Source organism: Corythoichthys intestinalis, chromosome 1 (genome assembly GCF_030265065.1).
Source record: "Corythoichthys intestinalis isolate RoL2023-P3 chromosome 1, ASM3026506v1, whole genome shotgun sequence".
Classification (NCBI taxonomy): Eukaryota; Metazoa; Chordata; class Actinopteri; order Syngnathiformes; family Syngnathidae; genus Corythoichthys; species Corythoichthys intestinalis.
This window is the reverse complement of record NC_080395.1, coordinates 39298130-39316902: the sequence shown is the minus strand read 5'-3', so window position 1 is coordinate 39316902 and position 18773 is coordinate 39298130. Positions and strand designations below refer to the sequence as shown.

Sequence of the window (18773 nt, the reverse complement as noted above, 5' to 3'; positions counted from 1 at the left end):
TTCTGGCAGTTTCCATTTGTTCTTTTTGACACTTGCATACAATAAATTTACAGTATACATTTCATTTCGTACATACCAAAATTATCTACCAAATTATCTTGAGAACTCTTGGAGAGTATATATATATATTTTTTAGGGAGTAACAAACAAAATGCATTTATTAGGAAAATAATATATTACAAAGCCATAATTTTTCAATGGTTATAACAAAAAAAAAAAAAAAGTATTTCGTAAGGCAAAAAATAATGGATATTTATAATAAGTGGTAACATTTAAAAAAGTTCAAAGTACATTTTAAAAGAAAACAGTTCTTTAGAAAAAAAAACTTTAAAAAAAACAAAAAAACAAAATAGTATTTTGTGAATCTTCAGTTTAAGAATCAAGTTGTTATACTGTGACCTTAAATGTGTAGATGTAATAAAATAAAGTCAGAGATATACAAGAAGATTCTTTACTAATGTGAAATAAGTATGAGAAACAAATCATATTTTAGCTGTAATAAAGTTTAATTCATATGAGGCATTATATGAAAACAAAACTATCACAACAGTACAATAGATGTTTGTTTTTATATTGTATGAGAGTGAGACAAACATTGGTGTGACCAAAAAAGAAAATGATTCACAAACATAAATGTGATAATTGCCGATTTAAGATAGAGAGGCAATCCCAACGGCCATCATATATAAAGTCAAGCAAGATCGTGCGAGACGTTAGCTCAACTTCCTTTCTAATGAAATGTATCGAAAAAGGAGTTTTGTTTTGCTTGTTTGCTAGTTAAGGCCGTTGAATTTTCTTAACAAAGCGTTTGTCCATAAATAATAATAAAGCAAAATACCGTGTAACTGTTGTTGGCTTTTATTTTCAAGAAACCAAGTACAAAAATATGAATCATGTCCATTTGAGTGTAGGTAACTGTGGTGTCCCTGGCTGGGACAACTGGCAGATCCCAAACGGCTTGGCAGCGGGCGTTTAGAGCGGCCTGGCATTTCGTGGGCGGGTGAACAAGCGGGTTGCTGTGGCATTCCAGGTGCCGCTCGCCACTCTGGCTCTAGAAATCCAGGTGCTTGTTGCCAGAGCCACAGGCCGAAGCCATCGCGCCTGCTCCTGCCAGTTCCCCCCTGCTCACACGACTCACTGTCTCAGACAAGTCTGGAGGCAAATGCAGTCGCTACACAAATGAGAGAGAGGGTGGGTGAAGAAGGGGGAGATTATTAGCTCAGCTGGCAAAAAAAAAGTGGATCGACGTACAGTCGATGTACCCTTCAGTGATGTTTATTCACAGAGCCGTGTTGCGTTGAAATTGCATTAGATGCTTCAGCACGCTGCACAGAGCTGGCAGCGTGGGGTAAACCTGCTAGCGTGTTGCTAAATGCTTCACGGAGCTTTAGGTCTGTTACGTCTCGGGGAAGCGGTGTGTGTGTGTTTGTGAAATAGAGAGAGAGGAGCCACAATGCGCTGCGTATAGCAGGGGTTCTTGAACTTTTTCTGTCCTGGAACGGCTTACGGGAGGAGACAGTTTCTTAAGGACCATTTCATAATCCTAATTATTCAAGAATTGTTAAAAAGAAAGAAAACAAATTACATTTAAACTTAAAAATATTTATACGTGTGTGAAACCTTTTCCGAGCGCAATAGATGTTGTCGTGTAAATGTACCCTGAAAGGTAAATGTACATGAACGCTAATGTACATGAAAAGTTCACGTGAGCCGATTTTGTGTCTAATACAAATGACCAGCCAAGCCTTTTAGCTGAGTTACTTACTTTATAGAAAAGCTTATCTGTGGAGCAGCCCTGTGCCAACTCAAAGCACAAAGACGGTAAGAGGTTAATGAGGGCCACTCGTGCAAAGCCCCCTAAGACCAACACGCTAACTGCTATAAAGCTTAAGCGGGGCTACGCTGCGCTCCCTTCAGGATCTGCTGGAAAAGCCGCCGATTGCCCGCCAATGAACAAAGTCTTGAAGAGGCTCTTTGAGCGGGAGAGGAGGTGAAGTGTCCCCAGAGTCGAGTGTGCTCAGGACAATGTCGGCAGCATGTTGCTTGAGCACCTCTGGAGGTATAAGAATGAAGGCATTTTGGGTACAAGAGGAGCTAAAGCCTGTAATTTCCCCTGAAAGAATCTGCCAAGACATCTGAAACCTCCTGGTCAAAGGCTGCATCTCACCCCCCCCCCTCCCGGACTATCCCCCCAGCCAATTCCTGTAAGGCTTCTCTGCCCACTGTATCCTTACCCCTCCAGACATGCAGCTTTAGGAGAGCCCTTCCACTCCCAAAGATACTTATCTCTTTCCTAATGAGTAGGTGTTTTGGTACGGGCTTTAACTGCGTCATTACTAAGAGATAATTCAGTCCTACGCAACGCTTTTCACCCCTCAAGGGTAGAGTGCTTCCGTCTTTTGCAGCGTTCTGTTTATGCAAGAATCTAGAGAGTCCAAATTACAGAAAATGTTCATACATCAAACGATATTCAGGTCTGACGCGGTAGCAGTCGTCCTCGTGCTACTGTGGCCGACAGATCCTTGTGGCGTTGAATTTAAGAGGTCTCCTGTCTGAGCTCAAGTCCTTTGTGAGATGAAACAAGAGGAGCGGTCGAAATGCAGCACACACGATTATCTAGGGCAGGTGAATACTGAGAGACCGAAGGACCTATAATTTAAATGTTGGTTGGGTAAGGTTACATGGGAAGGATGGGACATTCCTATCGTTTGGACAAACATTAGATACGTATGCCGTGTTGAGGTTGAGCAGGAGGGTGGTATCTGTGCCTATTATAGAAATGTGTTGGGTTCTTGGATAGCTTGTTGAATATCTGGACATAATCATAACAGTGGAAGAAGGAAACAGAGCCCTAGGCATAAGATAGAAGAGCATAACTACAATTGGATTCCGCATTGACTGATCGGGACTGGATTGGAATTGAACCACTTCCCCAGAGTCGTGTCCTGCATGGACTAACCAGGCCAGGCGCTGAGGAAAGGTGGAAGGGCTGTTCTCTTGAGAATACCTGACGTGCTTTATCTTTTTAGAGCGACTCTTATGTTGTCCGAGCCAACATAGTATAGACCCTACTCACCAACGTCACAAAATGACGTGTCGCTGTATCCGGCCGCCATATTGTCCGTCATTGTTTATCCCTATTCTCAATGGTTTCAATTAGTCGTGCAATTTATAGAGCAATTCATGGAAGCCCCGGTGCTTTCAGACGCTGTAAACTCATTGGATGCGTTGCATAAAAGGCGTTATGTGGAAAAGCTTCAGTTTATCCATTCGCCAGATCCATATTTGATGCCTCAATTGATATTTTTCGACCCGCTGTCTTCGCCGTCTCTGCCTGACATCTGCTACCCTGATATCTACAACTATCTTGTCCACAGAAACTCAGCCTATTCTCTTGAAAGTTTGAAAAACTTTAAGAGCAGCACTCAAAGCAACATTACCCCGTGTGACCCTTTACTTTCAATTTTCTAAAATGGCGACAATCAATTAAAAAAAAAGTTGACTGCGATGGCCGACGCTTCAAGGATAGGTGGATATCGGACTATTTCTTCAATACAATACGCAACAACTGTGTCTGCCTCATTTGCAAAGAGACAGTCGCTCTTTTCAAAGACACACTGACATGTACGACAACATATAAAGAAGATACGCAGCGAGAAATTATAGCAACTTGAAGCTAGTTTAATTTCACAGCAGCAGTATTTTGCAAGAGCTCGAGTGTCGAAAGAGAACGCCACAAAAGCGAGATTGTTGAAATTATGAATTAAAAAAAAATAATAATAAAGCAAATGTGACACACAGAAGGGCTTGCTAAAAATTGTTTAAATATATTGTTCTACGTAAATCAGCCAAGGTAGCCCCCCGCATTTTTACCACACCAAATCTGGCCCCCTTTGCAAAAAGTTTGGACATCCCTGTTTAACTGATGATCCGTAGACGAGGCCAGCTTCTTCCACTTGGTACCAGCTAAGTATTATTCAAAAAATAATGACGGCGGAAGAAATAAACATCTTGAATTTGAAACTGTATGTTGTCGGCGATTAGCCTCGCAATGATCTTAATTGTGGTTGTCAGCCCAAAACCCTCTAAACTTTATATTAAATGCATCTTACCAGGTATAAAATGACGACTACATAGTCTGTGGTGATCGTTTGGTGCCCATATTTCTCGTCGAATTGCAGCAGTCCATCTCGCTCTCCTCTCCGGGTCTCTCGGAATACGGTAGAACTTAAGTCTCTCCGTCTATCTTCTCTGTTACTGCAACCAACCGCCACACACGCCTTCACCATTTTGATTATTAATGTTAATGAGCAGCAAAATACGCCATAATAGGAGGAATTTACGTAGCGGTAATGAGTAAACAAGACGAGCTGACGGACAATATGGCGCGGAGGCGTGGTTGTGACGTCATGTGAGTAGGGTCTATAGCGACATTCTATGTAATAAATGCTGACCACTTGAAATCCATTGCAGTCCAGTCAGGCCCCTCAAAATCTTTGGCCCTTCTAAAGGTTTTTTTTTTTTTTTTTTTTGCCTCAGATGGGGTTTTGAGTTTTTCCTTTCTGAATTAAGAATTTAGCTCAGTGGGTATTGTTGGTTTCTGTCTGTGAAACCCATTGTAATACACAAATAAATTTGATTTGACTTCCTGGCCATAGAAAACAATCAAACGAAAAATAGAAATTGTAGTAGTTAGGGATAGTAGTTAGGTTAGGTACACAAAAATCTCGGTACGTACCTCGGTTTTGAGGTCACGGTTCAGTTCATTTTCAGTACAGTAAGAAAGCAAGAGGCAAAATATAAATGTGCTGGTTGTTTATTACACACCTTCGTGCTTTCAACAATAGGAACATTAGCCTATACAAAGCTAGAATTCTGCTCAAAAAGTAGCGTGTATTTAAAGATAATCCAACAACAATTTGCCTTTCAGACCCCGCATATTGGTCAGCTTTCTTTCTGAAAGAAAGAGGAAAAAAGTCCTGTGCTAAAGAGAAAAGAAATCCCAATGACAAAGATTTTAATATGTATTTTACAAATGAAATGCCTTAATGAATCATTTTTTTTCTTCTTATGAATGGTTTTCAAAAGCTTTAGTGGTGGATTTTCTCAAGTTAAATCGCCACACAGAAATGAAAATTTTTAATTGTGTAAGCAGGATCTGTGTATTATTTTTATTATTTAATTACAGGTGTTTTAGCTCATTTCAATTAATTTTATTTAAATGGGCTATGATTTATTTTATGTTTATATTTTAAAAGTGTGATGTAGTATTCATTTATATTGTATATTTTATGTTGTGTAACTTTAGTTCCTATGTGAATATTAGTTCTTACTTGTTTTGTTGTGGTAGGAGGGTTTTGTATTGAACACGGGGCCGTGTTGGTTATCATTATAGCAGAGAAGACAGTAGTAAATCAACAAAGACAAGTCAACTGTGCCCCGATCTACCACTTAAGAGATCTGATGGAGTCAAAAAGTAGGTTACGATTGCATATTAGTTTGAAAATCGACCAGATCCACCGTACTTTTACACGAGTGACTTCTTCCGGTCTGCCCGATCCTAGCTTCCTCTAGTAGTATTGACGCAGGAGGGTCGCGTCTCGCATCAAATAATAAACTCTGCCGTTGTTTTCGCGTGCGTCGTGTTGAGCCGCTTCTGGGACGCGTGTGCATGCGGGTGTGCATTGGCCGATTGACTTTAACCCTTTAACACCGAACGTGTTGGCAGCGACGCGTTTACGCATATCGTCTTTGAAGCTTCATCACGCTGTAATTACGTCAACCACGTGCCGCTAGTTGGTCTCATTTGAAAGTGCGGAAGTTGACCAAGTCAATCGACCAAGAAAAACGGGAGATAGTGTCATTTGAGTTTTATAGTTTTATTGCACTCATAAATATGCATTAAAACGCTGCATGTACCATGTATCTATCTCCATATTTCCATCATTTCTTGTCCTTTTTCAAAACCGAAAGCAGCACAAAAGACTAAATATCCCAAGATCCGATGTGATGTCAAGAAGGACGAACAGAATGTGAACATTTTTAATAAATTGCCGAGCTAGGCGCCAACTAAGGAAAAGGAGGCATGAACACCGGTTGGACTGCGCAAGCGACTTTGAAACGTGCAGAATGAATCGAAAACTAAATTTAGCGCAAGCTAATGCATTTTTTCATCAACTCAAGGAATAGGATGAGCTGTAGGCTATTTGTCGTTCTTTTCCTCTGATTAGTCGGCGTCTCGGCGAGTAGAAGTGACAGCAGCGCTCAAACGGCAGAAGAGTAGGCTGTGTGACGTTGTATGTGTGACGCAGCTCAGTGACCTGTTCAAAAGCAAACTTTATTGAGTGCGCAAAAAAAAAAAAAAAACTATCGGGTCGCATGTCTGAAAAAATTGAATTGAACCACTTGTCAATATTTTTGAAAATACTTTTTTCAATGTTATGTTTTTTTTTTTCTTCACTATGAATCTTTTCAATTTTTATATAGATGTGTGTTTGAGAAGCTTGATTGCATGTACGTATACTTTAGATAAGGTGATGGGTATAATACCTAACTTCACAAAGAGATATAATCCAAACCCTTTTTGTGTTAGATGATATATATAATTGTTTTTTTCTCACTATTTTGCACTGTATATACCCTGTTTTGACCATAGTATGTGTAAAGGCCAAAAATGCCTATGGCCATACCCGCTGTTTGTGTTGAATAGTCAAACATAAAACTATTCAATCTTATTTTTTTCTGTTGAATGTTTATCCTAACAAGTTGAATAAATATTATCAAGCTTCAAAACGGTCGGTCGAGCATGTTTGTTTGTCAATGGGACACCGACATTACAAATTTGGAAAAAAAGATTTTGGGATTTTTTGTCTTTTTGGGTCCAAAATGTGGATTATAATTGGTCAGTGAAGAAAACAACAGTTTGGACATGAAGTTCAAGGTGTCCTGAAAAAAGGGACCCAACTTGGCCATTGGGAACCATTTTTTCTTTGAAATGTAAAGGCAACATCAAATGCATGCAAATTCGGCCAAAATAGGCTTAGGTGTTAAAGGGTTAACGCCCGCGTTTCATTGCGTTCTTGCGGTGGCCACGTTATCGCGCTGTTGACGTTTCTGGGTTATACTGTCCTACCGTGTTGGTCCTCATTATAGTAGAGAAGACGGAGTAAATATAATCTACACAAAGAAACTGTAACCCGATCGACTCAAAGCCTTGAAAAGTAAGGGTTACATTACGTCCAGAGGTCGCGTTAACCGAATATTTTCCGTCGAAAAAACTGAAGTCCGTCCGTCAATTTGACAGGTTGCAATTCACACCCCAGACCACAGGGTGGCGAGTGAGCATATTAATTAGCTATTGTCTCTCTTAATGCATGACGTTGTTGGCTATTCTGTCAGAATATTGTAGCGTCACCGGGGTCTGGCGGCGGCACCGTGATTGACACATCAACGCGAGGTTCTTATTGGTGCACCCGGTGTGCCAGCGCGTCATCCAATTGGTGGACTAGATTGCCGCCTGTGTATAGACCCCAATCACATGACGTCACAACTCCGCCCCCCCTGACTGGAGCCGCCATATTGTGTGTCAGCTCGTCGTGTGTACACATTACAGCTACGTACATGCCTCCTATTACGGCGTGTTTTTCTGCTCGTTAACATTAATAATCAAAATGGTGAAGGTGTGTGTGGCGGTTGGTTGCAGTAACAGAGAAGATACACGGAGAGACTTGAAGTTCTACCGTATTCTGAGAGACCCGAAGAGAGCGAGATGGACTGCTGTAATTCGACAAGAAACCTGGGCACCAAACGATTACCACAGACTATGTAGTAGTCATTTTATATCTGGTAAGATGCATTTAATATATATTTAAAAGATTTTGGGCTGACAACCACAATTAAGATCATTGTGTGATGTTGGTGATTGGGGTCTATATAGTTGCCTCTTTTTCTTTGGGGGCGGAGTTGTTGTTGTTGGCGGCAAGCAGAGTATAAAGAGGGAGAAAAATACCACGACTTCCGTGTCTAATTTTTTGCCGCCAAGCAAGCATTACAATATTAATTAAAAATGAATGAAAACTAAATACTATTGAATATGTCATCATTATCATTTTAAAAATTTAAGTGACGGGTAAAAACAGATTATGACCACATTTTTATGACCCTGTCAGTCAAAATGACAGACAACGAAAATGTCTAGCGCAACCTCTGATTACGTCAGAAACCGTTCGGTACGCCTCCGTTCCGAACTGAGCAGCATGTACCGAAACGGTTCAATACTTATACATGTACCGTTACACCCTTCGTAGTAGTATCCGAGTGTGTCTTTTTGACACAAACCTGCACAACCTGTTCATTGTGCATCATACAGAAACTAAAAATTTTGGGCCGGTCAGAAAAGACAAATTGGTTAATTTAATGTGCTATAAATGGTAAACCTAAAATGTTTCTGGCACTGGAAACTCTCAAAGAAGAATTAGAAAGTTGAAACGATGACGAATGGATTGAATATTTTAACTCACACCGAGAGTCGTTCCTTTTCCACAAACAAACTCACGTGGTGGACTTGAGGGGGCCTCCAGACGTGCTGCCTCCACCCTGCCAAACTTCACCTGCGTAACCTTTCGTGTCGTTAGCTCAGTCAAGTGTAATTGAAAAAGAAAAACAATGCATTGATCAAGCCTGGACTCAGTCCTGCTTAGTGCACTGCAGCGGAAACAAGCTACTGAGCAGGGGATGGAGGAAAATCAATCACATATACATCATCCTCAGAGGGTGAGTTTAAAAAAAAGAGCGAGATCACACCGTTGTCTGGCTGTCACGCACCCACAGCCCTGGCTCGGCTGTGTCTGTTTGGCTCTGGGCTGTGTGGACACACTGAGCATGTGCAGAGCGAAGGTCAAAGCAATCCACAAGTTCAGCTCAGCTCTTCTAACCTCTGAGTTCAGGGGCACATGAGAACAATCAATGGTAACATCAAAGTTGGAGGGAGGAGCAGACAAAGCCAATCAATCGGCTCAACACATTCAAGGGAAAGCTGATGTCCATCACCCATACAAGGAGAACACATACAGATGTGCCGTATTAATGTAATTTTTCCTAAGAGAGGTTTAAATATACTCAATTCTACAGAGGTTATAGGCCAAGTACAGATATCTGAGGACTTAATATGCCCAAAGTATGGCAGGCTCTAAAGTCTGTTTCCCAATGACCTGCACACTCCACGGTGTAAACAAGGACATCCGGAAAACCCTCGGAGGCATGGTGGGGTTTATGTGTGAGAGAAGTCTTTCCCAGCTGCCTAGCAGCCTTCATGAAGTTGAGGAAAGAGGGTAAAAAACTGCATGGAGAGAGGGAATGGGGGGTGCTGGATAAAAGTGGATGGCGGGAAATTAGACTATTGGCTGTGTTGCGGAAGGGGGGCGTCAATATCGACGTGAGCCACTGGCTTCTGTGGCTATGTGCATATAAAAGTATGTGCGTTGTGCTTTCTCCCTGGCAGTGGCGAGGGTCTGCAGCTCAGCTCTGCTTCACAGCCAGAGGGCTCGGGAGGGTGCACTGGCGACAGGCGGAGAGGTGAGAAAGCTCCAAACGAGCACTAAGCACTTGAAATGAGCCCTTGGGGCCAGCCCACAGACTGGCTTTGCCTAAGAGGGTTACTAATATCACCCCCCAATAGGCAATTCCATTCGGCTTACCTATCACCCCAAAGACCCGCTTCTTAAAAGAATATGGCCTTACATGCTACATGTTATTTCTCGACTTTACACATGGCGGGAAAATGCTTGTTGGGATTAAATCAATGCTAAAGCCTTCAGAATACGTATAAAATCACAGTCACAGAAGTGACGTCATGGAGCACCCCATCGCCATTTTTAGTGTGGCTTTATGGCATTGTAAACAATGGAGGCGAATAATCAAGATGTAGGATTCTGGTTCGTCTTTTCTTTTTCACAGCCATTGTTTACAGTTTATTTTCTAGAGTCTAGAACAGGAGTCTAGAACAGGGGTCCCCAACCTATTCCACTAAGGCACACTGTGGGTGCAGGATTTCATTCTTACCAAACAAGATGACAACACTTTTTCCCCAATCTGGTGTTTTACAAGTGCAATCAGTTGATTGCAGTCAGGTGTGGCTTGTTTTAGCAGAAGCCTCATTGGTTCAACTGTCTCTGCTGGATCGGCTGGAACAAAAACCAGGACCCACAGTGTGCCTTGAGGACTGGGTTGAAAACCCCTGGTCTAGAACATGTCTCACGAGCTTTATCTGGCTTTTTTGATGAGTGCATCTGGCGCTCCATCAACCCGTAATTTTAAATTTCGAACCGGCCAGCTTGCTTGACATGAACGAGCTGTGATGAGCTGATAGTGAATTCGCACATTTTTCTTGGACATTCTTATGTATGTTGCAATATTAAGCTTCAATTCGGTGCCCATTGATGGTCCTCCCGTTGCGGATTGCACGGAGATGACCGTACAGAGCTCGTTTTGCGCGTTAAGTCTCAGTTCAGCCAGCAGTAGGAGAACATTAAACCACAAAAGTGAACTGCGTGGCATCGCAAGTCACAGAGACGTGTGATCAGTTTCACTTTCATAACTTTTTCACCTCACGAAACGACTGCCCTGACCTGTCATGTACAAATTCCCCGGTTGTGGTTTCCATTTCCAGAAAATATACGCAGCGCCATACCATGTTCCTATTTTTTATTTTCCAAGTGGTGAGTGCGCAATTGAGCAACGATTGTAACCACCCAAGTAATTATGTCAGGCTTTTTGTTGTTTGTTTTCCAAACATTTATTTCAATCACAACTTGGCGACTGCTCCCGCGTGATACGTTCAAATGCGTCCATGAAAAAAAAAGTGCTCACAAAACGTTTCCGACCCCTGGTCTAGAAGGTGTATTTATCACGAAATTTGCCGCCGGCTAGTAATGAGTTTCCGGTTCAGAAGTAAACCACGTGGACGATAACGTAAGCCATGAGGCTGCTGCTTTCTGTGAATGCATAGTCTGCGCAAATGCTGGCATACCTTGCAGAAGCGGGGGGCCCTTGAACGCACCTTAAATATAGTGCAGACCGGCATAAAAATAGTCTGTAAAATAAACAGGAAAAAGTCATCCCTCCTAGTGTAGATGTAGCCTTAAAGAGACATTTTTCGGCAGGAGCTTAACAAGGAACTGGCTACAGAAAACAGCGGCATCAAAGGCATTCCAACAGTGGTAACGGCTTGCTAATGACTGGAGTATTAGGTGCTAATTTTTAACGAGTCATTTATTCCATAGTGTTTTAGCCAGACTTTCAAATGGCCCATGTCACTGTACAGCTTAAAACTATGGGAAACCCAACACCTTGCAGGGAACACATGACGACTGGTCTGGCTGTTCAAATCAGATTACCCAGGGCTGGATCATGCTCATGGAAGTGACACGATATTTACCATTAATACCTACTTAGTGCAACCATTGTAGTCGCCATTTGCTCACTATATAAGCTCTTGATTATGTCAGAATATTTAACTAATATTAAGTGAGACAAAGATTGAAATTCAAAAATTGTGTCTCAGGGCTAAATTTGTAAAACTGAATCGACTAAGTAATCAGGCAATAGTCCGGCTAGCAAACTACTACTACTTTTATAAAACAGAAAGCGCATGGTAGAACATTTCACAGTTGACATTAGGGAAACTTTCCCAGAGTTGCTGTTCCATCTGCTGACTAAATCACCTCCCAGTGCCATAATCCCTCACAGCGATAAAATTACACCCCATTGTGTGGGAAAATCATTTGCTGGATCTATAGGAACAAGTGTTAACTTTAACCCAGCAAAACCCTTCATAATGAGGTGATGTGCTTTTCAATTTGACAAGCACAGCATCATCCCATTTACGCCAGCTGTTCCACAGAAGACTTCCGCTCTCTTGACCGAAAAATACCAAAAGTATAAATCCCGTCACTTGGGTAATTCTAGCCCACCTGGAGCAAACAAAGGCCGAGAAGGAGCTTGCCCTTCCTTTTTTTTAGCTATCACAAAGAGTGCAACATGATCCCAGGCTTTGCTCAAGGAATAACCTGCTGATCGAGTGTGTTCGTCACTTCTGATTCTGCAATCATCTTGGATAACTAATACATTATCCTCATTCTCACATTTATTAATGTGCTTGTCTCATGATTCTCAGCCTGACAATTTACAATCAGTTCTTTGGACATTTCTCAATTGTACAAATCTTCTTGAGGTGTCATGAATGAATTAAGTAATGGTTTTTTTGGTTGAACGCGGCCTCCTCATCTTATCACCTGCTGCCTGATCCAGGATAATCCAAGAGACATTCATAAAAACACACGGGCAAGAAGCATCTTCTGTTTTGTGGCTAATCCTACACCTAGAATGATGAGTAAGCATTTAGAGAGTAATTATATTCCCAAACACTGAAAGAATGTGAGGTGAGTAATAACATGACTGATTTTCATTTTAAGTGAGCATGTCCAAACAGGAAATTGACTGGCTGACAATATTTCATGTTTATTTTATTTTTCTTAATGGAATGCATATTCCTTTTCTTTTGGCTAGGTGGCTAGACCACCACTTACCCTTCACGCTCCACAGACTAATGTAAAACAGCATTTGATAGCATGTGCCATGTTAGTAAACATGACATGCATGGTAATCAGTTAGCTCTGCAGCATTTCTGAATAAGCAAACGGACAAACAAGGGGCCAAAGTGTAAGTGCGCTGTAACTCAACAACTTGACTTGTTATCTCCGTCGTCATCATCTTCAACTGAGGTCCTCTGGGGGCCTCTCCTTGGGCCTGTCAAGGCCTTTGACAGGGAGCACTGCGTGGGGCCATTTGGTCTCTTTTCAGATCTGTTTTGTTTCTCTTTGCAAGCCAGTGTCGGTATGGACTGTGGGCGTTGTAGGTTGACGGCGGCGGGGGGGGGTTAGGGCACATTGACCCGAGCAATGATGGGTTGCAAGAGGGGGGTTTAGTTGGTGTTATGGACTTGGGCACAGCCAGGGAGTGCTGGTCCACCCCTGGGGTGACATGGTGCCGAGGGAGAAAGGGAGTGGGATAGAGGGCGAAGAATACAAACATGTCTAAGTGCTGCCTTCACTACACATAGGCCCATAGCAAAGAGAGCGGTTGCATGGGTTATGACAGCACTATCTGGGGGACCTCTTGTGCCCTCCAACACACATTTCACCCCTCAAACTATGAAAGTCCTCAGGTTAAAGCATCACTGACACGTGGTAGGAGCAGGTTTTCTAGTGCCACGCAGATGTCCTGATAAAATAATCAGGTTTTGCCCAAAAGATAGCACAAATAGGTTGGTTATTCTCTCATTGTTGAGACTGCATTTTTTTGGGTAAAGCCTAAGTGCCATTTGGACACCAAAACCAGTGCCATATATTAAGAGGGTTAAGACACTCCCATAGGGATCCATTATACGATTTTACTTCCGGGTTTTTCGGGTAGTGGAGCCACGGGTAGTTCCAAACATGGCTTCGACGAGGGCGGACCGCATTCATATGAATGGCTGGCTTTAAAGTATATTCGGAGGTAAGTTGATGAAAAAAACGATCCCTTTTGAATTTTCAACAGTCTGTATTCTACCATTGGCGCTTTATGATGCATATGTTGAGGTTTTTTGTAAACATCACAGGCCACTGATCTATAAAATGTTAGGTATAAACAATGAACCATGACACCAATTTCACCTATTGTTCAATAAATAATGTGATTTTCTTTATCAAAGGGTAGTAAGTTGTTATTGTTATACATTACACCATGTTGAGGAAAATCATAAAATGTTATTCCTGTCTTGTAATCATTTTGTGTTTCTTGGGTCCAAAATTAAAAATGCCTTTAAAGAGGTACATGTTTGGTTTTGCTTAAATTAGAGGCTATATTCAAAATATTTGTTAAACTTCATTTCTTTGTGTTTCAGGTCAAACTAAGTCTATAAAATAAAAAGGAAAATGTACAAACATACCTATATATTTAAGCAGTAGAAAGTGGAAAAAAGAATTTAAAAGTCGTGACCACAAACCCAAACTTTTTGGGAAACAGAAGTGTTTTCACAGTGCCCTCCATAATTACTGGCACCCCTGAAAAATATGTGTTTTTTAGCTCCTAATATTTTTTTAAAATTCAAATAATATGGGACCTTAATGAAAAAAAAAGAGAAAAATACAGCCTTCAATACAAGTGCATTCATTCAGTGGGGAAAAAATCCCACATAAAGAAAAAATTATTTGACATCAAATAATGTGTGTCACAATTATTAGCACCCCTGGTGTTAATACTTTGTACAACCCCCTTTTGCCAACAAAACAACTCTGGGGACTGAGATGGCCATGGGAGGAGCTTGATTTTGTGTCTGGTGAACCATTTCTGTGTAGATTTGGACATATGTTTAGGGTCATTGTCTTGCTGAAAGACCCAGTGACGACCCATCATCAGCTTTCGGGCAGAGGGCAACAGATTTTGATTTACAATGTCCTGGTATTTCAAAGCATTCATGGTGCCATGCATCCCAGGGCCTTTGTAAGCGAAACAGCCCCACAGCATCACTGACCCACCCCCATACTTCACAGTGGGTATGAGGTGCTTTTCAGCATGCGCATCTTTCGTGGCACGCCAGACCCACTTAGAGTGTTTGTTGCCAAAAATCTTGGTCTCATCTGACAAAAGCACACGGTCCCAGTTGAAGCCTGGGACCGTGTGTATTTTTGTGTGAGACCAAGATTGAGCTTTTTGGCCAAATATGGCCAAATCTACACAGAAATGGTTCACCAGACACAAAATCAAGCTCCTCCCATGGCCATCTCAGTCCCCAGAGTTGTTTTGTTGGCAAAAGGGGGTTGTACAAAGTATTAACACCAGGGGTGCTAATAATTGTGACACACATTATTTGATGTCAAATAATTTTTTCTTTATGTGGGATTTTTTCCCCACTGAATGAATGCACTTGTATTGAAGGCTGTATTTTTCTCTTTTTTTTCCCATTAAGGTCCCATATTATTTGAATTAAAAAAAAATATTAGGAGCTAAAAAACACATATTTTTCAGGGGTGCCAATAATTATGGCGGGCACTGTATATGTCAATGCGACAAAACAAACTTGGAACTCCCACTTAGAACAAAATATGTTCTACATGGCTTTATCTTGAATATATTACCACAGGTAGGTGAATCAAGGAAATCTAGACATTCTCTGGAAAAACAGTATTCTAGTTGTGGAAAAAAAAACCTAAATCATCTTGCATTTCAATGTAAAGGTCAATTTCCCTTGCTCATGCTAACAGAAACATGATACCATAATTTCCCGAATATAAGGTGCACCCGTGTATAACGTGCACCCCAAATTTACTTGTAAAATCTAGGGAAAATTATTTTACCCGTATATAACGCGCACCCTAATTTTAGCACCAATAAATACAAGAATACAAGAAAACAGAGCTCGTGCACAGTTACAGAAATGTAATTTTACTGACTGGTGAAACACAGCACAAGCATAGCACATTGGTAGTTCAAAACATTACTGTAAACTGACAATTTATACGGTAATAATATGATCTGATAACTTGTGACGTTATGACTGATAACGTGTGATATTAAAGGTTGAATTCGGCAAAGAAGATCGTCAAATCTGCCCGCTGATATCCGAAAATATCAAAAGAGCATCTCTTTGTCCATGCCCCTTAGTGGGTGAACAAGTGTGGCAAATTTTTGTGTCTCCTGCATTTCAACATTCAGAGTAAAAGCAATTCTTTTTGGATTTTGATGAGCTCCAGCTCAAGAAACAGCTGCACAGTCTCTGACATTAAAGAAACGAAGTGCTCCGTGATGCCCCACGAAAGCCTGCAAAAGTACGTGAAACCACACAAAGACAAGGATACCCCCCCCCCCCCCCCCCCCACCGTGACTGGGCAGCGCACGACAGTGCAATGAGTCACTTCTACGCAGAGCTTCAAATGCTCATCGACGGTCTTCAACTTACCAGAATCCAGGAGAAAACAAAACAGATGTGACTTTTCTTTTAAAGGCTGCTGTATAACTTGCTCATTTCATCATGATGAATAAATGTTTCTTCCATGGATTGGTGCGGTAAAAAAAGTGAGAATTTAAGTCGGAAATCGGAAAGAGCGCATCGCTGTAGACTAGAATGTAACAATAGGAACTATTGTTATGGGTTTGAGTTTCCCGAGGGACAGATATAGTTGACAGACACAGGAAGTCTGTGTTGTGTTACGTTTGTTATGGTCCGAGTTGCGGAGCTGCAATAAACGTTGACTCAAATGAGTTCAAGAAACTAAATTCTGTGCTTTATGAAGAGTGAAAAAAGCAGAATTTACCACAGACAAAATCATTCGACCGATCAGAGTCAAGTAATACCGAAACAAAATGGTGACGTCACGTACCGTAATGGTCGGCAACGGATCGCCGCCCACGTTTCTTCAAAGCAACATGGCCGTGTCAATAAAAAAAAGAATCGGTCTTTATATGTATATATATATATATATATATATATATATATATATATATATATATATATATATATATATACACAGTATATTTCTGTCTCCATCCCTGTACCCGTGAATAGTGCGCACAATGATTTTACAAGTTGATTTTGGGGAAAAAAAGTGCGCGTTATATTCGGGAAATTACGGTATGTTCACTCCACAACATGGGAAAGTTCCCTTCTGTGTTAGAGTTTACATAGTTTTCAGTTGTCTCCTGACCACTCCAAGTGTAAAACTAGCACTTACATAAATGTCATAATGCAATGACATAATCAAACAAGTACTTAGATACATGATTTTATCCATTTTTCCATAAATGTCACAATTACCTCTGTCATTTCCATTGCAAAAATCTACAGCGCTGCTTGTGCTTGGAACTACTCACACCCCACATGAACCACGTGACCACCAGCGGCGAGAACAAAGAGTGTCGCGACTCTCTTTATACGGCTCTGACCAAAACTAATATTGCAGTTATTTGCTCAGTGCTCTAAAAGACACTTGATGATTTATTACATTTAGATATGCTTTTTATTATATATAGTATATATATTTATATATAGATTTGACAAGTGTAGCAATTGTTAATAAAACAGGAATCTTACAATATGTATGATTACACTGCTGCTGATCCTTGTTAAAAAAGTGTGTACAGAAAACCAATGTCAAATCTGCAATTACCGCTGTAAAAATGACTGAAATGCTTCAATATGTTCATCACACGCAGTACAATTTATACCAAACTGTCTGAATGATGTACACACTGTACTGGTATGGCTTGGGGGAGTTGTGATGGCTGCCGCTGGGCTGCATCTCGCTTATGCATAAAATATGGAGATACAATTTTGGGGGTGGAAGCTCATCTGCCTTTTCAAATGACACTTACAGCTGCAGCATCAAGGCAGTGTGTCGCAGAACCAAATTTCAAATTGCAGTAAAATGAGTGGCCGACTGTCGGACTCACGTAAGGTATAGTTGCTGACCCCTGCACTATCTCAGCGCAACAGCCTGTTTCAACAGTGCCATTTAAGGGACTGTTATGCTTTTGTGCTGGGGCGACGCCGTCCACGGCGTACCCTGCTTGGACCCTACGCCGTAGCCTGACGTGCACCTCCCAAAAATCCTGACCACGCGTCGTGATGACACGTTGTTACGTGAACGGCAAGGACTGTGATTAGCCCACACAAAACGTCACTTCCGTGATTGCTATTTCCGTGTGATATTAAAGGTTGAATTCGGCAAACAAGATCGTCAAATCTGCCCGCTGATATCCGAAAATATCAAAAGAGCATCTCTTTGTCCATGCCCCTTAGTGGGTGAACAAGTGTGGCAAATTTTCTGCGTCTCCTGCATTTTTTGATGAGCTCCAGCTCAAGAAACAGCTGCACAGTCTCTTACATTAAAGAAACGAAGAAGTGCTCCGTGATGCCCCACGAAAGCCTGTAAAAGTACGTGAAACCATACAAAGACAAGGATACCCCCCCCCGGTGACTGGGCGGCGCACCACAGCGCAATGAGTCACTTCTATGCAGAGCTTCAAATGCTCATCGACGGTGTAGGGTCGACGCCGTAGCTACGGTGTCGGCCCGACGCAGAAGCATAAACCGTGCGCATTAGTGTGCAATGGGTTTGAGCGGCGTTGCGAAAAAAACAAACAAACAAACAAAAAAAAACAAACATATTTGTTGGGAAATTGTTATAGACACAAAAGTAACAATCATGCTGTGTATATAAGACTTATGAGCTAAGACTGATGATGCATGTGCAGTTTTTAGATTGCCAGCCAGATGGGCCAAAAACAGTTAAGATTTTTTATTTTATTTTTTAAAATTTGACCTCAGGTTTACTACCGCTAAAACTAATATAACGAATGAAAATGCCCACAATAAGATTAAGTGCACATTTAATATAGAATGCCAGGCTAGCGTTTTCTTGAACAACTAACCTCTTCCCATTAGTCCCCAAAATATAAAAGCCAGAGCGTTACTATGGTTCTCTAGTCATGTAATATTGATGCCTATGTCTGTGTTGCTCTGAGTAAACAAGTATACACACCAATTGTACAGAACCAGAACACACACCCAATGCACCCATTTGCAGCTCAATTGTAAGCAAAGTATCCAAAACAAGATTTTTGCTGCCTGCTTTTATTCAACTTTTGCTAGAAAACAAATTTTGCTTTCCCATCCACAATGTAAAGACGTTCGCAGTGTAGTTTATAAAGATAATTCGACCATTCCAGAGGTCATT

At 41.3% G+C, this 18773-nt stretch overlaps 1 protein-coding gene across 2 annotated transcripts in view; it reads right to left on the bottom strand.

The window, feature by feature from the left end:
• Positions 1-487: 487 nt before the first annotated feature.
• The window catches only part of elp4 (elongator acetyltransferase complex subunit 4), a 117047-nt gene continuing 98761 nt past the window's right edge, over positions 488-18773 (bottom strand). For both annotated transcript variants that reach the window (XM_057839807.1, XM_057839818.1), the window contains one exon: positions 488-1171. In XM_057839807.1, coding sequence (XP_057695790.1) covers positions 1052-1171 — 120 coding nt within the window. In that variant the 3' untranslated portion in view covers positions 488-1051. The remainder of the gene's footprint in view (positions 1172-18773) is intronic.